The 25,637-nt window shown below is 39.7% G+C and overlaps 1 protein-coding gene across 1 annotated transcript in view; it reads right to left on the bottom strand.

Annotated features, from left to right (window-relative positions):
- SLX4IP (SLX4 interacting protein) overlaps positions 1-25,637 on the bottom strand; it is a 192,317-nt gene that overhangs the window by 160,574 nt on the left and 6,106 nt on the right. Inside the window, 1 exon segment of the mRNA XM_060078396.1 lies at positions 6,984-7,039. Within this exon segment, the coding sequence (XP_059934379.1) occupies positions 6,984-7,010 (27 nt within the window). The 5' untranslated portion in view covers positions 7,011-7,039.

The raw sequence follows: 25,637 nt of genomic DNA, 5'->3' as shown, positions 1-25,637 counted from the left end.
TTCACCATCCCATCCGGGAAAAATCATATCCTTCCTAAAATAGGGTACATTAGAAGAAAAATTTTTTTAGCCTTTGCAAGTCTGAAAATGCCTCTATTCCACCTTAACATGTGATTGAAAGTTGAGCTGTGAATAGCATTCAGGGCTGGAAACTGAGGCAGGAGGTAGATGGGCCACAAGCCCCCCCCCCACCCCCCGCACCAGGGTAAGCAATTGGAGATTTGTTCCCTGTGAACTGATACTCCAAGATGAGAATAGCAGGACAATTGAGAGAGGAGGCTGGGCCCTGCCTAGATAGAAGATAAGAGACCACATATTTCTCATTCTCCAAGTCAAGGAAACTTTCTCGACTAGAAAGCTCCTTGGAGGTCAAAAAGGGAGGGGGGAGCCACCCCACAGTAAGAGGCCAACTACCCATAGGCCTCTTCGGTGGAATCCATCTTGGCTGAGAGATGCACGTGAACACATGGGAGGATCCTGAGATGTTCCAAATACGGATTCAGAACCAGGCAAAGCAAAGTGATAGACCAAAGGAAACCTGGAAGAAATGCCCCATAAAAGTGATTCAAACTTCCACGAGGGCGCGACTCTCTCTGAGTCCGCCCGTGTGTCTATCCACACATCCTCTACTCTTTTTTTTTTCTCCTAATAGACACTTTACTTGGTTCACTACTTTCCGTCTCTGTGGGAGCTCTCTTCTGCAAAGCCAAAGGGCCAGGGCCTTGTCACTGACCACTGGTCTAGTGGCTAGGTTTCTGTGCTTCACTGCCGCAACCCAGCCTCAATCTCTGGCCGGGGAACCAAAACCCTGCTTCAAGCTGCTGCAGGCCGAGGCCACCCAAGATCAGAAACTATTATCCTCAGAATATCTAAGGAATTGTTCCACTGTCCACAACTACAGCTGCTGGGAAGGCTGTTCTGAATCTGATCCTCTGTATGTGATCTGATTTTCTTTTAGGATCTTCTCTGAGTTCCCGGTGTTATGAAATTTTAGGATGATGCGCCTTAGTACAACTTGTTTTCCTTGCCTTTTTTAGGTGCACTCTCACAGAAACTTTCAAATAGTAACTTTTTGCCATCATTTCTAGTAATTTTATCATATTACTTCTTTCATAATTTTCCTCTCCACCATTTTCTTTGTTTTCCTTTCTAGAACGTTTTCATATCAATTTCATATCAATTTTTTTTCAAAATCAAATTTTCATATCAATACTATACACCTCTAATTTTCTTGTATTATCTTCCCATTTTTTTAACTATTACCTTTTTGCTCTACTTTCTGGGCAGTATTCCTTATCCATCTTCCCATACTTTACTAAATTTTTATTTCTATCATATTTTTAATTTACAAGAGCTCTTACCTATTTTCAGGAATTTCCCTTATTCATAAAATCCTGAACTTGTCACATGGTTATAATAGTCTCCTTTTTTGCTTTGAGGATACTAATTATAATGTTTTTAAAAGTATTTTCTTGCTTACTAGAATCTCTCTGATCCTCCAGTTTTGCTCATTTGCTTTTTTCTCTCTTTTTCAGTTCTCTGGTTTTCTGTTTCTCAAGTTTTCCTTAAATCTCTGGTGGTAACTTTTGTCCATTCATAATTAAGAACAGACAATAAATCTCTGACTGGAAAGTTTCTGTACATGGGTGGAACTTACTGACTGCTGGGCTTCAGGAATCCAGTGGGGGACTTAGATATCTGGTTGGGGGATGCCAGATGCAGGCCCTACTTATATCAGACTGTAGGTTAAGTATGACTAGAAACAAAAAGAGATATTTCATAATAATGAAAGATTCTATTCAACAGAAAGAGCAATCATAAATTTGTATATACATGTTAATATAGCCTTAAGATATACAAAGCCAAGATCAATAAAAGGACAAATATACAAATCTAAAACCATAGTTGGAGATTTTAACACACCTCTCTCAACTGATCAAACAAGTGGACAAAATATGAGTAAACACAAAGCACATTTTTTACAATAGAATCAACAAACCTGACCTGAGTCGGATATACAGTTCAATGCACCTGACAAGCAACACTTTTTTCAAGTGTTTATAGAACATTAACCAAAATATCAATAGAGGAATTATGCTAAACAAAATGATTACGCTAATAACAAAATGATTATTAGAAAATTTCCAAATACTTAGAAACTATACAATATACATCTGAATAAGCCATAATCAAAAATGAAACAATGAAAATTAGAAAATATTTTGATTTGAATGGAAGCAAAATTCCTACTTTAACAGCATCTCTATCAAAACAAGAGGATACAAGTAAAGTAGGTACTTAGAGAGAAATGCATAGCTTTAAGTGCATATACTAGAAAAGAAGAAAGGTTCCAAAATCAATGATTTAAGCTTCCCCCTTAAGAAGCTGAAAAAAGAAGGACAAATTTGCTCAAAGAATGTAGAAGGAAGGAAATAATAAAGAAATCAATAAAATAGAAAACAAGTATGCTACAAGAAAATAAAATGAAAGCCGAATTTGGTTCTCTGAAAAGACTACTAAAAATAACAAATCCCTATCAGCACTAATCAATATCATTCCTTTGGAAAGGTAAATGAAAACCACAATGAGATATCACCTCACACCTGTTAGAATAGCTATTATGAAAAAGACAAGAGATAAATGCTGGTGAGACTGTAGAGAAAAGGGAACCCTGCTGCATGGTTGGTGGGAATGTAAATTGGTGCAGCCACTATAGAAAACAGCATGGAGGTTAATCAAAAATTTAAAAATAGAACTGCCATATGATCCAGCAATCCCACTTCTGGGTATATATCTGAAGGATATGAAATCACTATCTTGAAGAGATATCTGCACTCCGTGTTCACTGCAGCATTATTCACAATAGCCAAGACATGGAAACAACCTAAGTGTCCACTGACAGGCGAATGAATAAAGAAAATATGGCATACACATGCAGTGGAATATTATTCAGCCATAAAAAGGAAATTCTGCCATTTGCAGCAACACAGATAGACCCTGAGGACATTATGCTAAGTGTAGTAACTCAGACAGAGAAAGACAAATAAATACTGTACGATTTCACTTATATGTGGAATCTTAAAACATCGAATTCATAGAAACAGAGTAGAATGGTGGTTGCCAGAGGCTGAGGGGTGGGGTAAATAGGGTGATGTTGGTTGAAGGGTACAAACTTTTAGTTATAAGAAGAATAAGTTCCGGGGATGTAATGTACAGCATGGTGACTAGAGTTAACAACACTGTACTGTATACTTGAGAGTAAAGCTCTAATGTTTTCACCATGACAACAACAAAATGGTAATTATGTGAAGTGAAGGACGTGTTAACTAAAATTACTGTGGAAAACATTTTGCAATTTATACATTTATCAAATCAACACATTGTACACCTTAAACTTACACAATGTTAAATGTCAATGATATTTCAACCAAGCTGGAAAAAAAATAATCACCCCTTTGGAAGGTTCAAGCCTAGTTGTCAGAGTATTTGGAAGCCAGGATAGCTGAGAGCTGGCATCCTAATGCCTAAAAAGGGTAGGAGAGAGAGAGGAGTTGGGAATAAACTCATTCCAGTTAAGTCCAGAGTTGTGAAGAACTTCAACTTTCAGTTCTTTGTATCAGCTTAGCACATAAGACAAAGCTTGACACAGAAATAAGTACTCAATTTGTAGATATCCTCATATAATACTCTTTGGGTTCGTATGGGTAAGTTTGTCCACAATTTCTTGGAACAGGAGCTATTCAAGAGAGCTTTTCCTTCCATCCTCTTGAGAAACTGTGGGTTTCATGAAAATGCAAAAAAAAATCTCTGCTCGCTGACCAAGGGAAGCAGCATGAAAGCCTGCCATCCACCCAGGGCTTTGGCAGGAGTGGGGGGTGGGGGGGCAGGGGAGGGAGAACAGCAAGGAAAATACTAAAATACTACAAACTAAAAACTAAAAACACTAAGCTTGTGCCATACTCAGTTGTGGGTTGCAAAGTCAGACTACCCACAAGGTGGTGGAATCCCAAGCCCTGAAATGAATACAAACCTGGTCCAAAACCACCAAAATGCCAATGGCTCCAGCAGAAGTAAACTTGAAACCGCTCCACTGCTCTGCAGGGCTGAGCTCATAGGTCTTTCCACCCGTGTATTTCACACTTAGTAAGTAACAGTGGAAATAACAGAACAATCTAAAAGAGGCTATAAAATCAACTACTTTAAGATTATGAAGGAGATAAAAGAAGGATATGGAAACATATTGAAAAAAAGGACAAGTATATATATAAAAAAAGAATAGGTAGAATTTGAATTAAAAAAACACAAATTCTCAAATGAAAAATACAGTCACTAAAAATAAACAAAGAATAGAATAAATACAGATTAAAAAGGAGAATAAATACTGATGACAAGCTTTTACTAAACTGGAAGAGATCTGATAAAAAGCACTCTGAATGCAACATACAGACATAAAGAGAAGAGAAAAAGGAAATGGAAAATGGCCAAGCAGAGTTCATCAGAGCGGGCACATGGTGACCGCAGCAAGAGCAGGTGTGCATGTCCCCTGTTGCCCATGACACCCTAGGGCTGTGCACAGCCATCTGGCTGGGCAGGATGTCAGACCTTCCAAATGGGATCCCAGTGCTTGGGTTGTGGGCCTTTTAAACTGCATGATTAGGAAAGCACTTGTTCCTTGCCTGTGTGATCAGACAGAGGCAGGGACACCAACACAACATGATGTGTAGCATCTTCCATATAATGTGTCAGAACTTTGACTATCCCTAACCTGCTGGCTTGACACCCATGGTTGGGGTCACTCCCCCACCTGGCATGATCTGGGAGTTAGGTTCCAAGTCTTGCTGGTGCAGCTGTGAGATCAGGCAATCTCGTAGCAGAATTTACCACATCAGTATGTATGTCTTGGAAATCAATTGACCCAGCTCTGGCATAATTAGGAGCCTAGGGTCTAAGCTTTGTGGCTGACGAGGATTGTCTATCCAAATGGACCATAGCCGGTTTGGGCGAAGCTTTGCAAGAGGCCCAGTCCCTTTCTGAGCAGACAGCCTGCAGGCGCTCAGTCTTGGATGAGTTAACATCACCCTCTAGCACATAATAAACAGTTACGTGGGACTATTCAACAAACTTCGTACAAGAGCTCCAGAAGAAGAGATCAGAGAGAACAGAGAGGAGCAGTACTTGAAGAGAAAAAGGTCGAAATTTTCCAAAATTGATGAAAGACTTGACTCTTCCAAATGAAGATGTACGTTGCATCCCAAGCCAGATAAATAAAAAGTCTGTATCTCAAGATTTCACCGTGAAACTATAGAATATCAAAGACACAAAATCTTAAGAGCAACCAAAGAGAACCAAGATATCTTGATAAGCAAGATAACAAAGAAAGAAATCACGATGGGCTGACAGTAGACTTCTTTGCTGACTAGTCTCCACAGATGCACCCCCAGATTCTCCCCCTCCCTGTGAGCACAAGCTGCTTCTCCCATGGAGAGTTGCAGCTTCCCTGGAGCTGACCCTCTGAGTGCTCTGACCAATAGAATGCAGAGGAAACGCACGTGGGACTTCTGAGCTCAGGCCTTCAAGGGACGGACAAATTACACTTTTTTCTTCCCGCAACTTTTGCTCTGGGACACCATCCCTCAAAACTCAGCCACCAAGCTAGGAGAGGAGCCCAAGCCACACAGAGCAGCCACCTGAATGAGAACTGAGGGCAACAATTAACAGCCCCAGGTGAGATTCCAAGCACAGCCAGGATCAACTGCCAGCCACATGCGCAGCCAGCTTCGTTGTGCCGGCTGAACTGAGTCCCCAGATGACTGCAGCCCCAGCCAACATCAAGAGGAGAAACCGCCCAACTGATACCAGGTGACCTACAGAATCCTGAGAGAGAATAAAATGGCTTCTGTTTTAAGTCACTATATTTTAAGGTGGTTTTTAAGCATCAACTGATAATTAAAACATTTCTCAGTTGCAATAAGAGATTTCAAAAGACAATGGAAAAATACCTTTAAAGTGCTGAGAGGAACTGATGTGCAACCTAAAATTCTAAAACAAACTTTACTTTCTAGAGGAAAACCAAAAGACATTTTTAGACAGACAGATTGTGAATATTCAGCACTTATAATCTCTCACAGAGAGGAATATTACATACAGAATATACAGATACTAGAAATAATTGTAAGTAATGAAATGTATAAATATGTTGTAAATCTAAAGCACTGACTTGGTAAAGATAAGATACGACTACAACACTAAACAGTATCTGATCTGGTTAACCACTATGATTTCTCTGTTTTGGTGTTTTGAATTTCTGCTTAATTAAACACTAGCACAGGGAAAATGCCCTAAAGAACAGGCATATGTGAAGCATCCTTCATACAATGGTTCCTCTCGAGACTGGATCTGCAGCTAGTTGGATGCAGGACTCTCGGATGCAGAACCTGGAGGGTCGACTGTACTCACTACCAATTCTTCCCCTTTCCTTCCCCACCACCCCTCACAGGTGACCCTCCCATTCCTCCAAAATTGAGAAGGTCTCGGACCCAGCCATCAAGGGATAGAGAAGAGATGCTTACAAGAGGAAAGCAGAAGAGGGCAGCCAGGCAGGAGAACAAGCTCCTGGCATTCACCCAGGTGCAGCATTTGCTGCCTGCTTCTTTACTTTTACGTGCTTTGTCATAATCAAAAATCACGCCATGGACATACAATGTGAATGATACTTTTTAACATTAAGGACCAAGTTATGCCCCAAAGGCATCTTACAAAAGACTTTAAGCAAGAAACTCCCATGACCATATGAACCATTCATTTTCTCCCCCCATCTCATTCTTAACATGCAAATTTTCAATCACCTACTTCAAGTTTTCAGTAGTGTCCCAAATTTGAAAAGTAGAAGAAAAGTTCAGGGCTACTGTTTTCAATTAACACAGGACTCAGTTATATTAGAAAGTGATTAATCATTTTAAAGAAAGCTATTAAGCATTACTTACCTTAACAGCAAATTTCTTTGACACCATGGCTTACTGATTCCAGAGTAATTACAGACCTGTAACAGAAGAAAAAAGAAAGTTAAAAAGTAGGTATATCAAAATTTCTTTCAATTTGTATATTATATAAGAGAAAGGTTGGCTGAATAATCAAATATCAACAGGTATTCTCACAAGATGAATGTTCACTTATAACTGGTCTTAACAAAAATATTATATTGAATTAACAGTTTACAAACTGCCCACAAAGAAAAGCACAGGCCCAGATGTATTCTACCAAATGTTTAAGGAACAATTAATACCAATCCTTCACAGACTCTTTAAAAGAAGCATAAGAAAAACTCAAATCATTCTAAGAGGCCAGTTACATCCTGATACCAATACCAAACAGAAACATCACATGAAAGAAAAACTACCCACTAGTAGTCAACAAAATACTACAAACCAAAGCTAGCAACATATAAAAAGGATTATACACCATGACATTAGATTTATCTCAGGAATATGATTGGTTTAACATCTGAAAATCAGTATAATACACTATATTAATAGAATAAAAGAGAAAACACATGATTATCTCGAATTTAGAAAAAAATTAACAAAATCCAACACTTTTTTTAATTAAAAAAAAAAAAAAATCCAACACACTATGAATAGAAGGAAGCATCCTCAACCTGATAAAGAGCATCTATGAAGAACCCACAGCTAGGGAATTCCCTGGAGGTTCAGTGGTAAGGACTCGGCGCTTTCACTGCCAAGGGCCTGGGTTCAATCCCTGGTCGGGGAACTAAGATCCCACAAGCCGCGCAGTGCAGCCAAAAAAAAAGAAAAGAAAATCCACTAAGAAAAACCCACAGCTAAAACCATACTAAATGATGAACGACTGAATGCCTCCTCCTCAAAGAGGAAAAAACAGAGATACCTGCTCTGTCACTTCCACACAGCACTGTATGCGCTGCACTGAGGTGCTAGCCAGGGCAATTAGGCAAGAAAAAGAAATAAATGGCATCCAGATTGGGAAGGATGCGATAAAACTGTCCCTATCACAAATGACATGTTCTTATATGCAGAAAATCCTGAAGAATTAAAAAAAAAAAAACTAATAGAATTATGAAGTATACAAAGTAAGGTTGTAAGATGTAAATATATTAAAAAGTCAACTCTATTTCCATATTCTGGCAATGAGTAATCCTGAAATGAATTTAAGAAAACAATTCTGTTTACAAGAACATCAGAAAGAATACTTAGGAAAAAAATTTTTTTAAACCCCCAGAAGATTTATACACCAAAAACCATAAATTATTACTGAAAGAAATTAAAAACTTAAGTAAATGGACAGTTATCCCATATTCATGGATTAAATTAACACTTAATTTTGTTAGGATAGCCATACTCCCCAAATTGATCTATAACACAATCTCTATCAAAACCCCAGCTGACTTTATAGAAATTGACAATCTTATCCTAAAATGCATATGAAAATACATCTATAGTAGCCAAAATAATCTTGAAAAAGAAGAACAAAATTGAAGAATTCATACTTCCCCATTTGAACACTTACTACAAAGTTAGAGTAATCAAGACAGTGTGGTACCGACATAAAAGACAGACACATAGATCAATGGGATAAAACTGAGAGTCCCAAAACAGACCCTTACATTTATGTTCAATTGATTTTTAACCAATGTGCTGTGACAATTTAATTGGGAAACAGTTCTTTCTACAAATGGTGCTGTTACAACTGGATATCCACACTCAAAAGAATAAAGCTGGAACACTATATCACATTATATACAAAAATTAACTCAAAATGGATCAAAGACCTAAATGTAAGAGCTAAAACTATAAACTCTTAGAAGAAACCATAGGCGTAAATTTTTGTGAACTTGCATAAGGCAATAATTTCTTAGACACGATACCAAAGGCACAAGTCACAAAAGAAAAAATTGGCAAATCAGATTTCATCAAAATTTAAAACTTCAGTGCTTTAAAGGACACTATCAAGAACTTGAAAAGACAACCCACAGAATGGGAGAAAATATCTGCAAATCATACAACAAATAAGGGACTCATGTCCAGAAAACATAAAGAACACCTTAAAACAACAATAAAAAGATGAATAACCCAATTTTAAAATGAACAAAGGATTTGAATAGACATTTCTCCAAAGAAGACATACAAATGGCTAATAAGCACATAAAGAGATGCTCAAAATTACTAGTCATCAAGGAAATACAAATCAAAACCACAATGATATACCACTTTACACCCACTAGGATGGCAAAATACAAAAGACAAACAATAACACGTGTTGACAAAGATATAGATAGATGAGAACTCTCACACATGGTTGGTGAGAATATAAAATGTTGCAGCCACTTTGGAAAACAGTTTGGCAGCTCTTCAAAAAGGTAAACACAGAGTTGCCATATGATTTAGCATTTCCACTCCTAGGTATGTACCCAAGGAAAATAAAAACATATGTTCACACAAACATTTATACAGGAATCTTCATAGCAGCATTATACATAATAACCAAAAAAAGTGGAGACAACCCAAATGTCCATCAAATGATGAATGGGTAAACAAAATGTGATATTTGAGATTTTTCTTGTTTCCTGAGGTAAGCCTGTGTCACTATGTACTTAACAAAATGTGATATATACACACAATGGAATACTATCTGGCAATAAAAAGGAATCAAGTTCTTATACTCCCTTTTACTGAGCTCCGCCAGGCAACTGCCCTCTCCCACCTCGCAGAGCCTAGAGAACAATGTTCTGGAGAGGGTAAAACAGAGGATCTCTGGTCTGGAAAACACCAGGCACAGCATAAAGTGGGGGGTATCCTACTGAAAAAAGAGAAATTAAGGGGCAGCCCACACGCCCCTTGCGATGGTTAATTTTATGTGTTGACTTGTCTGGGCTAAGGGATGCCCAGATAACTAGTAAACATTATTTCAGGTGTGTGTGTGAGGATGCTTCTAGAAGAGATTAGCATTTGAATTCGTGAACTGAGTAAAGCAGATGGCCCTCCCCAATGTGGGTGAGCATCATTCAATCCACTGAGGGCCCGAAGAGAACAAAAAGGGAGACGAAGGGTGAATCCAAGATCTCTCTGATTTGGGACATCCATCTTCTTTCCTGCCCTTGGACACTGGCACTCTTGGACTTGGACTGAATCACACCACTGGTTTTTCTGGGTCTCCAGCTTGCAAACAGTATATTATGGGACTTCAAGGCCTCCAAAATCTCATGAGCCAACTCTTTTCATAAATACACATATACATATACATATATGTGTATGTGTGTTTGTATCTTCTATCGTTTCTGTTTCTCTGGAGAAGCTTGACTAACACACCCCTCTATCCTGCTTTAGTCTCCAAATAGGAAACTGAAACCTCCTCATTCAGGGAACTGGATCTAAAAGTACTGACATCAGGGGTTCCCCAAGCAAACAGTCAAGACAGATGGCTCTAAAGTGAAGGCCACACCCACAAGCTCCACATCTGTGGCAGAACTAACTCCCATCTCTTTAGTGTCCCACTCTCAAATACACTTAAGCAACCAGGAATCACCTAGCATGTAAGGAAAGACTCTATCATGAAAGGAAACAAAACAAACAGAAAAAAACTACTTGGCTGAAACCTATACTATGCAAGGAGAAATAAATATTTTTAAAGAAACAATCACTAGTATCAGTGGGATAGGAGATACTACATCTATAAGGCAATACATAATTTTTTTTAAAAAGGAACTTGTAGAAAACAACAAATTAAAGCTATGATAGCTGAAATTAAAAAACTTAATAGAAGGCCCAGAGGATGATATTGAGTAAGTCATCCAGAAACTTCAGCAAAAATAAAGAGGATGAAAAATAAGAGAGAATAAATTAAAAATTAAAGGATCAGTACAGGAGAACCAACATGTAAAAATCAGGATAGAAGCAGACCCATATAAGGGTGTATATCACAGTAACATTTCAGGCACTGATGACAAAAAGAATCTTGAAAAATCTGTGGGAGGGTGAGTTTGGGGAAGTGGGTGGTGGTAAGAGAATATTTGGCTCCAAACTACCTAAAACAACTCTGGAATCTAAAAGGCAATGGAAAAATAGCCTAAAAAAACTGAAGAAAATTGTTTTCAAACCCCAAATGCATTTAAACACGAGGCGGGGGTAAAAGCATTTTTAGGCATGCAAGGTCTTAAAAAATGTATGTCCTGTGCATTCTTTCTCAGGAAGCTACTAAAGATGTGCTGCACCAAAAGGAGGAAATTGACCCAAAAAAAAAAGGGAAGATACAGGAAAAAGGAAGGCTGAGATAGGCAAAAGGCAGAGGAAACCCCAGGATCTGGTGAAAGCAGATCCCTGCATGAGACTCATGGGCTAGACAAGCAGAGAACCATCAGTGCAGGACAGAGCCGGTTGTGAGGCTCCAGGAGAGGCCTCTTCAGGAAGTGTCTGCATGCATGCAGATGAATTTTAGACAACCAGTGCAGAATATGAGATTGAATTAGGACAGCTGCACGGAAAGCTAAGCAACTGAATAATACGAGGCAATTACTGATTCCAGGATAAACAAAAATTATGCAGAAAATAAAAAGTAAAGAGTATTTCATAGACAGCTCAGCATTTATAGTCATGATCACAAACACTAAATATTGACCTAAACAATATTGTGTTTTCAACAATATTAAGAGGATAGGAAATGTGTGTGTATGTACGTAGTAGGGACACAGGGGTTAAAGGGAGCTCCCTTTAATGCTAATTGAATGTTTTAGAAGCAAAGCCTAAAACCAATAATAACAACAACAACAACCTACACAACCACAACTAGTAAAAGAGCAGAAATATAGCAAGAAATTTAGTGATAAGGACCCAATTCTTTTTTTTTATTGTAGTTGATTTACAAAGTTGTGTTAATTTCTGCGGGACAGCAAAGTGATTCAGTTATACATATATATACATTCTTTTTCATATCCTTTTCCATTATGGTTTATCACAGGGTATTGAACATAGTTCCCTGTGCTATACAGTAGGCCCTTCTTATTTATCCATTCTATATGTAATAGTTTGCATATGCTAACCCCAGATTCCCCCTCCATCCCTTCCCCCCCTCCCCCCTCCCCTTGGCAACCACAAGTCTGTTCTCCATTGTTAAGGACCCAATTCTTAAGTGCTAAACTCTGCTCCAACCTGAAGAGCAAGCTGGAGAGAGCTGCTGTGGAGGAAGGAATAGGGTGGGAAGGATGCCGTAACTCACAAGCCTCGTGCGTGGAACTACCTGCCGTTTAGATCAGGCGTACGGATGTACGGATACTTTTAGAGCAGCACGGTCCAACAGAAATACAATGCAAAGCACAGATGTAATTTTAAAATTTCTAATAGCTGCATCTAATAAAAAGGTAAACAGAAACAGGTGAAATTAATTTTACTAATATGTCTTATTTAACCCAATAAATCCATCATGTTACCATTTCAGCATGCAATCAATATAAAAATATTCACACTCTTGGTGTTTTACCTAAGTTTTCAAGTCAGGTATGTATTTTATGTTTCTAGCACCTCAACTTGGACTGGCCACGTGCCAAGTGCTCAACAGTCACTTGCACTTAGTGGCAACTGTAATGGACAGTGCAGTTTAAGGGGTTTTGGTTTTATTATAAGAAAAGCGCTTATTATACAAACAGCTCATGCAGCTCAATATCAAAAAAACAAACAACCCAAATGAAAAATGGGCAGAAGACCTAAATAGACATTTCTCCAAAGAAGACATACAGATGGCCAACAGGCACATGAAAAGATGCTCAACATCACTAATTACTAGAGAAATGCAAATCAAAACTTCAATGAGGTAACCACCTCACACCAGTCAGAATGGCCATCATTAAAAAGTCTACAAATAACAAATGCTGGAGAGGGTGTGAAAAGAAGGGAACCCTCCTACACTGCTGGTGGGAATGTAAATCAGTGCAGCCACTATGGAAAACAGTATGGAGGTTCCTCAAAAATTTTTAAATAGAACTACCATATGATCCAGCAATCCCACTTCTGGGTATATATCTGGACTATAATTCAAAAAGATACATGCACCTCTATGTTCACAGCAGCACTATTTACTATAGCCAAGACATGGAAGCAACCTAAATGTCCATTGACAGATGAATGAATAAAGAAGATGTGGTATATATATATATATATATATATATATATATATATATATATATATATCACTTATATATGGAATCTAAAATATGACACAAATTAACTTATCTACAAAACAGAAGCAGACTCACAGACATAGAGAACAGACCTGTGGTTGCCAAGCAGGAGAGAGAGTGGAGGAGGGATGGACTGGGAGTTTGGGATTAGCAGATGCAAATTGGTATACATAGAATGGAGAAACAACAAGATCCTGCTGTATAGCACAGAGAACTATATTAAAAATCCTGTAATAAACCATAATGGAAAAGAAAAAAAAAAAGAAAAGCACTTATTTCTGAACCCCAGATTCCTTATTTATAAAACAGGAACAGTAACACCTAACTCAAAATTATTGAAAGAACTAAGCATGTGAAAACCTTCAGTATCATCATTTATAAAAAGTAGGCCCTGGATGAGTGTTAAGAGTTATTACTACTTAGTTAAAGACGATTTTTTTAAGAAATTTGATAACCTTTGATTCTATTTTTCTAATAGACAAAAATATCTTTATCCAAACCCTAAGTCATTTTAATTTAATTTTAATTTATTCGTCTCTATTCTCTGAACAATGTAATGCACATGATTTATAACACTTTTTAATGATGTTCATCTTAGCAAGCCCATTTAGACAGAGGTGTAAATAGAATAAACAAGTTTCTAGAAAGTCAAGAACGTGTACTTGAAAACAACATTCATAACGGTTGTTCTGAAAACTTTAGCTAGATCTTAAAAATTATATTATTTGAGCCTGATAAACAGTCGGTCCCCTTAAATATATTAAATCAGGCTTGAATAACTCTGCTAAGAATTTAGGGAGTCCCTCTCTGGGGATACTTAGAGGGTACTAAGTGGTTCAGGTAGATAGAAAAACAGGGGAGAGAGTTTTCCAGCAAGTACCCAACCAAAGCTGAAGCATGTGTGATCTAATTATTTTTAATTACACACTGGTCTTCTCATATGTCCTTCCTTTCCCAAAGGACAGGTGGACCACACAGAAGGCTGTGGTGAGGCTTTAAGACCATATCTGCTGTTAGATAGATTATGAGCCATATTACAGTGAACGTATATTTTCAACTCACAATAAGGTTCCAGTTGACTCATTTAAAATGCTCATTTTTTTTTCTTTAATCAGTAAAGCAAGAGCAGCTGCATTTCACTTTATTTTGTTTTTATAAATTTATTTATTTTATTTTTGGCTGCATTGGGTCTTCGTTGCTGCGCACAGGCTTTCTCTAGTTGCGGCAAGTGGGGGCTACACTTCATTGAGGTGCACGGGCTCTAGGCAGGCGGGCTTCAGTAGTTGTGGCACAGGGGCTCAGTAGTTGTGGCTTGTGGGCTCTAGAGAGTGGGCTCAGTAGTTGTGGCGCACAGGCTTAGTTGCTCCGTGGCATGTGGGATCTTCCTGGACCAGGGCTCGAACCCGTGTCCCCTGCATTGGCAGGCGGATTCTTAACCACTGCAGGGAAGTCCCTGCATTTTGTTTTTAAGGACTGGATTCTTCAAAAAGTATCATCAAAGCCCAGTCTTAAAAATATGATCTGTAAGAATCTAGAACTAAATAGCATATTTTTAGATGAAATAAAATGGTCTCTAGTGTAAAATAGGCTGCATGAAAAAAGGAACTGTAAAATACATTTTGCATACTTTTAACCCATTTTTAATACCATGTGGCATTCTGCCTCTCAATGTAAAATTTTTTCACTTGTTCCTACAGTGTTTGCAGTCTCAAAAAAGTAACAGTTTTATGACTAAAAGACACCTTACAGACCATCTATTCCCAGGCCTGACATCTATTCCCCTAATGAGAACTTGGGGGACCAGGCCAGGGTCTCACAGCTGAAGGCCAAGGGCTGGAGAAGAGTCGGGTCAGCTCTCTGAGCGCAAACCAGCACCATCTGTCCCCTGCTAAGGTCAAACGCTAACTGGGCTGTCAAGGTAGGTGTGCCCTCCCTCCCAGAGCCCCTGGCCAAGTCACAAGTTCCTAACATAGGGCATGACTTCGAATAAAGCTACATGAGTGGTGGGTCTCTCCTGCTAATCAAAGAAAGAAAGAGAGGAAAAGACAGAGACAGAAAGGCTGGGCGGGGGGAGGAAGGAAGAGGGAGGGAGGGGCTCCACAGCTAAGGTAAATGGTTGGAATTCATTTAATTTGCCATTATGCTATGTGACATGGCACACTTCTTCATAAATAAAAAATAAAGCCTACCAAGATAAAGCCCATAACACATCTGGACAGCAGTTGCATAGACCTTGAGCCTGCATACTTGCTAAAGTCATATTAGATAAAGAAGACATACTTCCTTGGCTTCATTACAGCACTGGGCACAGGTGCTGGAAATGAACTACATGACGAACTGAAATCTGAAATGATCCAAACCAATTTGCTTATTTCCAAATATGGTAAAAGCACACTTACCCATCCTGGAAGGAGCAAGTTATCAAAGGTGACCAGCCCTCCGAGCACTGCTTAACAATAGAAGGTGCTCAAGAAAGTCTGCTGGATGAAGAAATATTCCAGGTAACAGGAACTGAGACTATTTTATTTTGGCTGTTTTTAGGGAAATTTTCCAAAAAATATACTGAATCTTTCCCAACTTTCATAAAAAATACTACACAGGGCCTCCCTGGTGGCGCAAGTGGTTGAGAGTCCGCCTGCCGATGCAGGGGATACGGGTTCGTGCCCCGGTCTGGGAGGATCCCACATGCCGCGGAGCGGCTGGGCCCGTGAGCCATGGCCGCTGAGCCTGCGCGTCCGGAGCCTGCGCGTCCGGAGCCTGTGCTCCGCGACGGGGGAGGCCACAACAGTGAGAGGCCCGCATACCACAAAAAAAAAAAAAAAAAAAAAAAATACTACACAATGAATATTCCTTTGATATTCCAGATGAAAATTATCACCTGTCGTCACAATGGGCGATATATATGTTAATGCCCTGCTGAGCTGTGCCTACACAGAGCTGCTCAGGGTGGAGCCAGGGAGGCCTCTGCCTGTTTGCCACGGCTTTCCATGAGCTGTTAGAGGGCCTGCCTCCCCAGGCTCCCTTTCCCCTCTGGATTCTTCAACTTAATCCAGTGACCCCAGAAACCTCGGGGACCAGTTTGTCAGGGTGGTGGGATATTTTCCAAGTCTCTCCATGGACTTGCGTGGACTTTGGTGTGAAGGCTTCAAGCCCTCTGTCTTAGGTAATAAAACGGCTGTTACCTTTACTTCAGGATTACGTTTTCTACAGCGGACCATGCCTTCTGGACTTGAGCCTCAGCATTTAATTCTTTCTGCCTCAGCAGGACAATGCTGTTGTTGGACAGGCTGACCTCTACGGTCTCCTCCATTTCTAAACCTCTGTGATCCAAAATCCAACAGCTGTTCCGGGAACAAATAATGCCAACGTACAAATGATTCCAGAGAAGAGCGTGAGAGGGAGCCCCCTCCCACCACACAACTCATTTTATGAAGCCCTGAGAGCGAAACCAGACCAGGGCAGATTAAGAAAGGGAAATCACAGCCAATTCTCTACCTGAACAGAGAAGCGAGAATCCTAAACAAACAGAGGCAATCTGAAGCAAGCAATATACAAAAAATACTCCAGAACCAAGTGAGGTTTCTCTGAAGAGTGCAAGGTTGGTTTAATACTAGAAAAATGACCATACTTAAAAACTGAAGTAGAATAAAAGCACATGATCATTTTCATGAAAATAGAAAAAAATAAAGAAAAACATTAGAAATCTAAGAATAGAAATTTCTTAACGTGAAAAAGGCGTCTACAAAAAAATGTAGCAAACGTGCTTACTGATGAATCTTAAAAACAATTTCTTTGAAACAAGCAGAAAATGTAGATTTCTGAAAATAACATTTAAACTAGCATTCCACAAATATAAAATACCTAGGAATGAACTTAGTAAGGCATGTGCCAGACCCTGCCACATTGATCTTCAAACTTAATGCAATCCCAGTCACAATCTTGAACAGGGAATCTGAGGAAGTGCAAAAAGGACTAAGATACATGAGAGAGAGAGAGAAAAAAAAGACAGGAAAACAAAGGAGGGAGTTTGTATTACCAGTTCTAGCAAAACTACCACCATGCTATAGTAAATCAAATAATGTGCTGGCAAAGGGGTAAACAAACAGGCCGAAGAAACAGACTTCACAGACCAGAAACAAACCCACAGGTTCATGCAAATGAATGATGGGAGAAGCACTGCAGATCAGTGGGAAATAAAGAGACTATTCATTCAACAAATTGTGGTCCAACAACTGTTTATCCATTTGGAAAAAAATAAAACTGGACTGATACTTCACACAACACCGAAAAATCAATTACAGCTGAGCTAAAAACTCAAATGTATAAAGCAACCATACTCCAGTAAAAATTAATTAAAAAAATAAAATAAATAAAATTTATACTTGAAATAAAATTAGAATCTTTTAGAAAATGTTTTCATGAACTCAGAGGAAGGAAGGAGTTCTTAAACTAGACACAAAAATTACAATACATAAAGAAAACGAACCGTAGATTTGACCATATTAATATTAAAACTTCTCTACAGACTGGAATAAAATATTTGCGATCCACACATCCAGTAAATGTCTTATAAACTAGAACATATAAAGAACTCTCAAAACTCAACGGTAAAATATAAAACAATCCAGCAGAAAGGTGGGCAAAAAACGTGAACAGGTATCTCACCAAAGAGGAGAAACAGATAGTAAATAAGCAGGTGAAAAGATATTCAAATCATTTCATACCGTATGCAAATGTCGAACAATTATGAAACTAACCTGAAACTAACATAACATTGTACACCAACTATATTTCAATTAAAATAAGACATTCAATATCATTAGCCAACAGGGAAATACAAAATAAACCTCAATGACACATCACTACATACTTACCAGAATGGCTAAAAAAATAGGGATAATACCAAATGTTGGTGGGGATGCAGAGGACATGCTCTGCAGCAAGAGAAGCCACCACAATGAGAAGCCCACGCACCGCAACAAAGAGTAGCCCCTGCTCACCACAACTAGAGAAAGCTCGCATGCAGCAACAAAGACCCAACACAGCCACAAATAAATAAATAAATAAATAAATAAATTTTTTAAAAGACACATCACAGAGAAATGGGGGTGGGTTATGCGGTAGAGTCACAAACTAGAAGATATTTGCAAGAGGTATGACAAACAAAGGATGAGTAGTCAAAATAAAACAATCCAATAGAAAAATGGGCAAAGGAGGTGCCCAGAGCTAGGCTCCCCTGTCTCCCAGCCAAGTCTCCACAGGTCTGGCAAGGCGGTGGGGGTGGAGGTGGGAGTCTCCTGATCCCTTGTATTACCTCTGCCTTGACAACCACCCTGGGGAGGTGAGGGCCATGTCCTTCACTATCCTTTTATAAAACCTGAGACAGCTAAAGTCTAAATACAGAAAGACCATTTGCCAGGGAATCTGGGGACAGCACACACTGCTCTCTTCTCTCAGTGCCTGTCGTCTGGGACAGCACAGATTACAGTCACAGATGGTCCTGTCTGCCTCTCACAGGAAGAAAAAATCATGACTTGCTGATGCCAGAAGTCCCAGATCCCAAAGAGCTGGTTATCCTGAAGGTCCCCGGCAACCAGAGCCTCGTCAAGTACCTCCTGTCTCCATCCTTGCAGCTCTCCATCCCCAGAACGATCACTAGAGGTATCTGAGCAGGTGTGCCCTCTTCAAAGCTCTTCACCAAGGTCTCCCACAGCACCACACCTGCCCACACCTCCACCTCTCAGCTCAGGTACCTTCACAGCTTCAAGGCCTCCACACGGCCAACGCCAGCACGAGCCCTTGAACATGCAGTGTTCTTACACCTCCTATCCTCTCACACCTAAGTCTGGTCCTAAGCCTCTCTCTCTCCTCAGTCTGACCATGAGCTTCCTGAGGACAGGATCCATTCTCATTCTCTCTGATACCTGGAGCACGGCACAGGTATCCATCAAGTCTGCTAACCTGAGTCTGTTGATGTTACTTAAATCAGTGGCTACGGACCATGTTATTATATTTTTAGATTTATACCTATTAATCTAATGCATCTTTACTGTCTCCAAATCCCAAATTCCACATTAAGCCCTCTAAAAAGGAGGTCAAAGCACTCTGGTCCTATTTCAATACATAAATAACACTTAAGTTACACATACCATGCAGCCAAAGTTGAGAGACCTTTTATGCATATAAACGTAAAGAGAAGATGGAAGCGTTTTACATTGAATATAATAGGCAACAGACACATGGTTGAAGGCCATAAATGTGAGGTTTTCAGTGCTTTTTGTTTTTGTCTTTAAAATACTGACATCTTAACATTCATTTGAATGGAAAAGATATTATTAGCCTCTGTATTAATTAAGTTTTACCCTGGAAACATCTTCAGGTTTTTCTGGACTTGTTTTCTGATCATTAAAAGATAGACGTGCCCACACACATTTAGAAAGCAAACACGCACCTTAAAAAATTACTTTCCTAGGCTCTTAGAGTTACTTTCAAGAGGGAACAGCAAGCTCAGTGCCTAGGGTTTAAAGCATAAATGTTAAAAAGCCTTCCTATCAGAGCTGCCAATTTGAGTCTACATTCAGTGGAATTTTTACTTTATACCCTGTTTTTAAGACATTCAGGACAATCTCCAAAAAGATCAAGTTTCCAAATATCTAAAAGCATATAATTTACATAAGCATACTGAGAAGCTGAAGTATGTAAGTCTTACAAATAACATCTCATCCTATATCCTGCATTCTTGAGCCTACTTTTTCTGACCTGAAAACAGGCATTCTTTCACAAAGAGGAGACGTTGATAGCGTCTGACCCCACCAAAAATAAGTGTGCATGTGTGTCTTTACTGGAGAGGGAAAGATCCTAAAATCCTTAAGAAAATTAATTTTGGGAGGGAATGGAAGTAGATTAAATAATATCACATGATTGTCCTGTCATTTAAATACAAAGCAGAGATAAACTCTAATAAAGAAAGTCAGTGACCTTCTAGATTATTCTGTGGGAAAATCCAAGGCACTCTGAAATTCACATTTGTCTTCCTTCTAGCATTGCTGGTCTGTGTCACAAGCCAAAGCAACTACTCCAGATTAAAAAGATCAGAAATTAACTTTAGGCTTCTAATCTTCAGATTTCAATTTTTATCAAGAAAATTATTATACTTCCTTCTATCGTCTTAAAAAACTTTCATTACCTATGGCAGCAGAAACAACAAAGGCCCTAGAACTTCTGAAGGAAAAACTGTAATTCAAGAATGAGAAATCATTTCATAACCTGCTGCCCCTACTCCTCCAATCTAATTTTATCACACACATGCAAAAGGACAGTATCAAGGAAGGAATCACAAACTTTAACAAAATACCAAGGAAAAATGACACATGAGCAAAGATCTTGCTGGCAACAACTTAGATAAAACTTGAAAAGGTAACTGCAGTGAAAAAAAAAAAAAAAAGAATCAGCTTTTCCTATTATTCATATGGTAACTTTGAATGCCAAAATGGGCTCAAAAACAAAACAAAACAAAAAAAACAAACAGGGAAATGCCAACAATAAAAGGAGGGCAATACAAGTGACCAAAAAAATTAGGTGTTTTTTTTTTCTTTTCCTTTTCTTTAAATGTAAGTCAAATATTGAAATCTCCCACCAAGATTAAGTCCACAGAACAGTCCTACCTTTTAGTCACTCTATATCCTTAACCTGGTCAGCTGGCCCAAGATCTGGGCCTCCCATTCCTGCTAGGCCCACAGAAAATCCCCACCTGGCCCTGTGTGGGATGCTTCGCTAATAAACAACATCTAATTTTTATTTAATACTTTGTCAGAAACGGACATAGGCACTGACCCATGAGGCAGTCACGGTCTCAGGTTCTAGTAAAACAGACATGCATGCAAAGCCTACCTTTTCATGTGACTTCAGACAGCGTACTCAGCACCTCTAAATGTCAGGTTTCCTTATGTATGAAATGGACTAATCACTCATCATCAGAGAAACGAAAATCAAAACCACCGTGAGATGTCATCTCACACTTGTCAGAATGGCCATCAACAAAAAGACAACACATTAAGTGTCGGTGAGGATGTGGAGAAGAGGGAGCCCTCGTGCACTGTAGATGGGAATGTAAACTGGTGCAGCCATTGTGGAAAACAGTATGGAGGTTCCTCAAAAAATTAAAAGTACAACTATCATATGATCCAGCAATTCCACTTCTGGGTATTTATCTGAAGAAAAGGAAAACACTAACTTGAAAAGGTATCTGCATCTCCATGTTCACTGCAGCATTAATTACAATAACGAAGACAGGGAAATATCCTCAGTGTCCATGATAGATGAATGGGTAAAGAAAATGTGGTGTGTGTACACACACACAAACACACAATGGAATATTATTCAGTAATGAAAAAAGAAGGAAACCCTGCCATTTGCGACAACATGAATGGGCATTAAGACAGAGAAAGACAAGACTTCCGGGGAAGATGGCGGAAGAGTAAGACGCGGAGATCACCTTCCTCCCCACAGATACACCAGAAAATCATCTACACGTGGAACAACTCCTACAGAACACCTACTGAACGCTGGCAGAAGACCTCAGACCTCCCAAAAGGCAAGAAATTCCCCACGTACCTGGGTAGGGCAAAGCGGAGAGATTCCCGCACAGAGGATCGGTGCCAACCGGGACTCACCAGCCCAAGAGGCTTGTCTGCTCACCCGCAGGGGCGAGCGGTGCTGGGAGCTGAGGCTCGGGCTTCAGTCGGAGCGCAGGGAGAGGACTGAGGCTGGCGGTGTGAACACAGCCGGAAGGGGCTAATGCACCACAGCTAGCCGGGAGAGAGTCCGGGAAAAAGTTTGGACCTGTCGAAGAGGCAAGAGACTTTTTCTTCCCTCTTTGTTTCCTGGTGCGCGAGGAGAGGGGATTAAGAGCGCCGCTTGGAGGAGCTCCAGAGACAGGCGCGAGCCATGGCTGAAAGCGCGGACCCCAGAGACGGGTGTAGGACGCTGGGGCTGCTGCCGCCGCCGTGAGGCCTGTGTGCGAGCGCAGGTCACTGTCCACGCCCCCCTTCCGGGGAGCCTGTGCAGCCCGTCACTGAGGGGGTCGCGGGATCCAGGGATGGCTTCCCTGGGAGAACGCACGGCGCGCCTCGGGCTGGTGCAACGTCACGCCGGCCTCTGCCGCTGCAGGCTCCACCCGCACTTCGTGCCCCTCCCTGCCCCCCGGCCTGAGTAAGCCAGAGTCCCCGAAGTGGCTGCTCCTTTAACCCTGTCCTGTCTGAACGAAGAACAGACACCCTCTGGCGACCTACATGGAGAGGTGGGGCCAAATCCAAAGCTGAGACCCGGGAGCTGTGAGAACAAAGAAGAGAAAGGGAAATCTCTCCCAGCAGCCTCAGAAGCAGCGGATTAAAGCTCCACAATCAACTTGATGTACCCTGCATCTGTGGAATACATGAATAGACAACGAATCATCCCAAATTGAGGAGCCAGGAGGCAGTGCTGTGCCTCTGAGGTGGGAGAGCCAACTTCAGGACACTGGTCCACAAGAGACCTCCCAGCTCCACATAATATCAAACGGCGAAAATCTTCCAGAGATCTCCATCTCAACACCAGCACCCAGCTTCACTCAACGACCAGCAAGCTACAGGGCTGGACACCCTATGCCAAACAACTAGCAAGATAGGAACACAATGCCACCCATTAGCAGAGAGGCTGCCTAAAATCATAAAAAGTCCACAGACACCCCAAAATACACCACCAGACATGGACCTGTCCACCAGAAAGACAAGATCCAGCCTCATCCACCAGAACACAGGCACTAGTCCCCTCCACCAGGAAGCTTACACAACCCACTGAACCAACCTTAGCCACTGGGGACAGACACCAAAAACAACGGGAACTACGAACCTGCAGCCTGCAAAAAGGAGACCCCAAACACAGTAAGATAAGCAAAATGAGAAGACAGAAAAACACACAGCAGGAGAAGGAGCAAGATAAAAACCCACTAGACCTAACAAATGAAGAGGAAATAGGCATTCTACCTGAAAAAGAATTCAGAATAATGATGGTAAAGATGATCCAAAATCTTGGAAATAGAATAGACAAAATGCAAGAAACAGTTAACAAGGACCTAGAAGAACTAAAGACGAATCAAGCATCGATTAAAAACACAATAAATGAAATAAAAAAATACTCTAGATGGGATCAATAGCAGAATAACTGAGGCAGAAGAACGGATAAGTGAGGTGGAAGATAAAATAGTGGAAATAACTGCTGCACAGCAAAATAAAGAAAAAAGAATGAAAAGAACAGAGGACAGTCTCAGAGACCTCTGGGACAACATTAAGTGCACCAACGTTCGAATTATAGGGGCTCCAGAAGAAGAAGAGAAAAAGAAAGGGACTGAGAAAATATTTGAAGAGATTATAGTTGAAAACTTCCCTAATATGGGAAAGGAAATAGTTAATCAAGTCCAGGAGGCACAGAGAGTCCCATACAGAATAAATCCAAGGAGAAATACGCCAAGACACATATTAATCAAACTGTCAAAAATTAAACACAAAGAAATCATATTAAAAGCAGCAAGGCAAAAACAACAAATAACACACAAGGGAATCCCCATCAGGTTAACAGCTGATCTCTCAGCAGATACTTTATAAGCCAGAAGAGAGTGGCAGGACATAATTAAAGTGATGAAGGAGAAAAACCTGCAACCAAGAATGCTCTACCCAGCAAGGATCTCATTCAAATTTGATGGAGAAATTAAAACCTTTACAGACAAGCAAAAGCTGAGAGAGTTCAGCACCACCAAACCAGCTTTACAACAAATGCTAAAGGAACTTCTCTAGGCAAGAAACACAACAGAAGGAAAAGAACTACAATAACGAACCCAAAACAATTAAGAAAATGGGAATAGGAACATACGTATCAATAATTACCTTAAATGTAAATGGACTAAATGCTCCCACCAAAAGACACGGACTGGCTGAATGGATACAAAAACAAGACCCATATATATGCTGTCTACAAGAGACCCACTTCAGACCTAGAGACACATACAGATTGAAAGTAAGGGGATGGAAAAAGATATTCCATGCAAATGGAAATCAAAAGAAAGCTGGAGTAGCAATTCTTATATCAGACAAAATAGACTTTAAAATAAAGACTATTAGAAGAGACAAAGAAGGACACTACATAATGATAAAGGGATCGATCCAAGAAGAAGATATAACAATTGTAAATATTTATGCACCCAACATAGGAGCACCTCAATACATAAGGCAAATACTAACAGCCATAAAAGGGGGAATCGACAGTAACACACTCATAGTAGGGGACTTTAACACCCCACTTTCACCAATGGACAGATCATCCAAAATGAAAATAAATAAGGAAACACAAGCTTTAAATGATACATTAAACAAGATGGACTTAATTGATATTTATAGGACATTCCATCCAAAAACAACAGAATACACATTTTTCTCAAGTGTTCATGGAACATTCTCCAGGATAGATCATATCTTGGGTCACAAATCAAGCCTTGGTAAATTTAAGAAAATTGAAATTGTATCAAGTATCTTTTCCAACCACAATGCTATGAGACTAGACATCAATTACAGGAAAAGATCTGGAAAAAATACAAACACATGGAGGCTAAACAATACACTACTCAATAACGAAGTGATCACTGAAGAAATCAAAGAGGAAATAAAAAAATACCTAGAAACAAATGACAAGGGAGACATGATGACCCAAAACCTATGGGACGCAGCAAAAGCAGTTCTAAGGGGTAAATTTATAGCAATACAATCCCACCTTAAGAAACAGGAAACATCTCGAGTAAACAACCTGACCCTGCACCTAAAGCAATTAGAGAAAGAAGAACAAAAAAACCCCAAAGTTAGCAGAAGGAAAGAAATCATAAAGATCAGATCAGAAATAAATGAAAAAGAAATGAGGGAAACAATAGCAAAGATCAATAAAACTAAAAGCTGGTTCTTTGAGAAGATAAACAAAATCCATAAACAATTAGACTCATCAAGAAAAAAAGAGAGAAGACTCAAATCAATAGAATTAGACATGAAAAAGGAGAAGTAACAACTGACATTGCAGAAATACAAAAGATCATGAGAGATTACTACAAGAAACTCTATGCCAATAAAATGAACAACCTGGAAGAAATGGACAAATTCTTAGAAATGCACAACCTGCCAAGACTGAATCAGGAAGAAATAGAAAATATGAATAGACCAATCACAAGCACTGAAATTGAAACTGTGATTAAAAATCTTCCAACAAACAAAAGCCCAGGACCAGATGGCTTCACAGGCGAATTCTATCAAACATTTAGAGAAGAGCTAACACCTATCCTTCTCAAACTCTTCCAAAATATAGCAGAGGGAGGAGCACTCCCAAACTCATTCTACGAGGCCACCATCACCTTGATACCAAA

This window comes from Mesoplodon densirostris, chromosome 16 (genome assembly GCF_025265405.1).
Source record: "Mesoplodon densirostris isolate mMesDen1 chromosome 16, mMesDen1 primary haplotype, whole genome shotgun sequence".
In the NCBI taxonomy this organism is placed as follows: Eukaryota; Metazoa; Chordata; class Mammalia; order Artiodactyla; family Ziphiidae; genus Mesoplodon; species Mesoplodon densirostris.
Note: the sequence above shows the minus strand (reverse complement) of the source record. Positions and strands in the feature narration are given on the sequence as shown.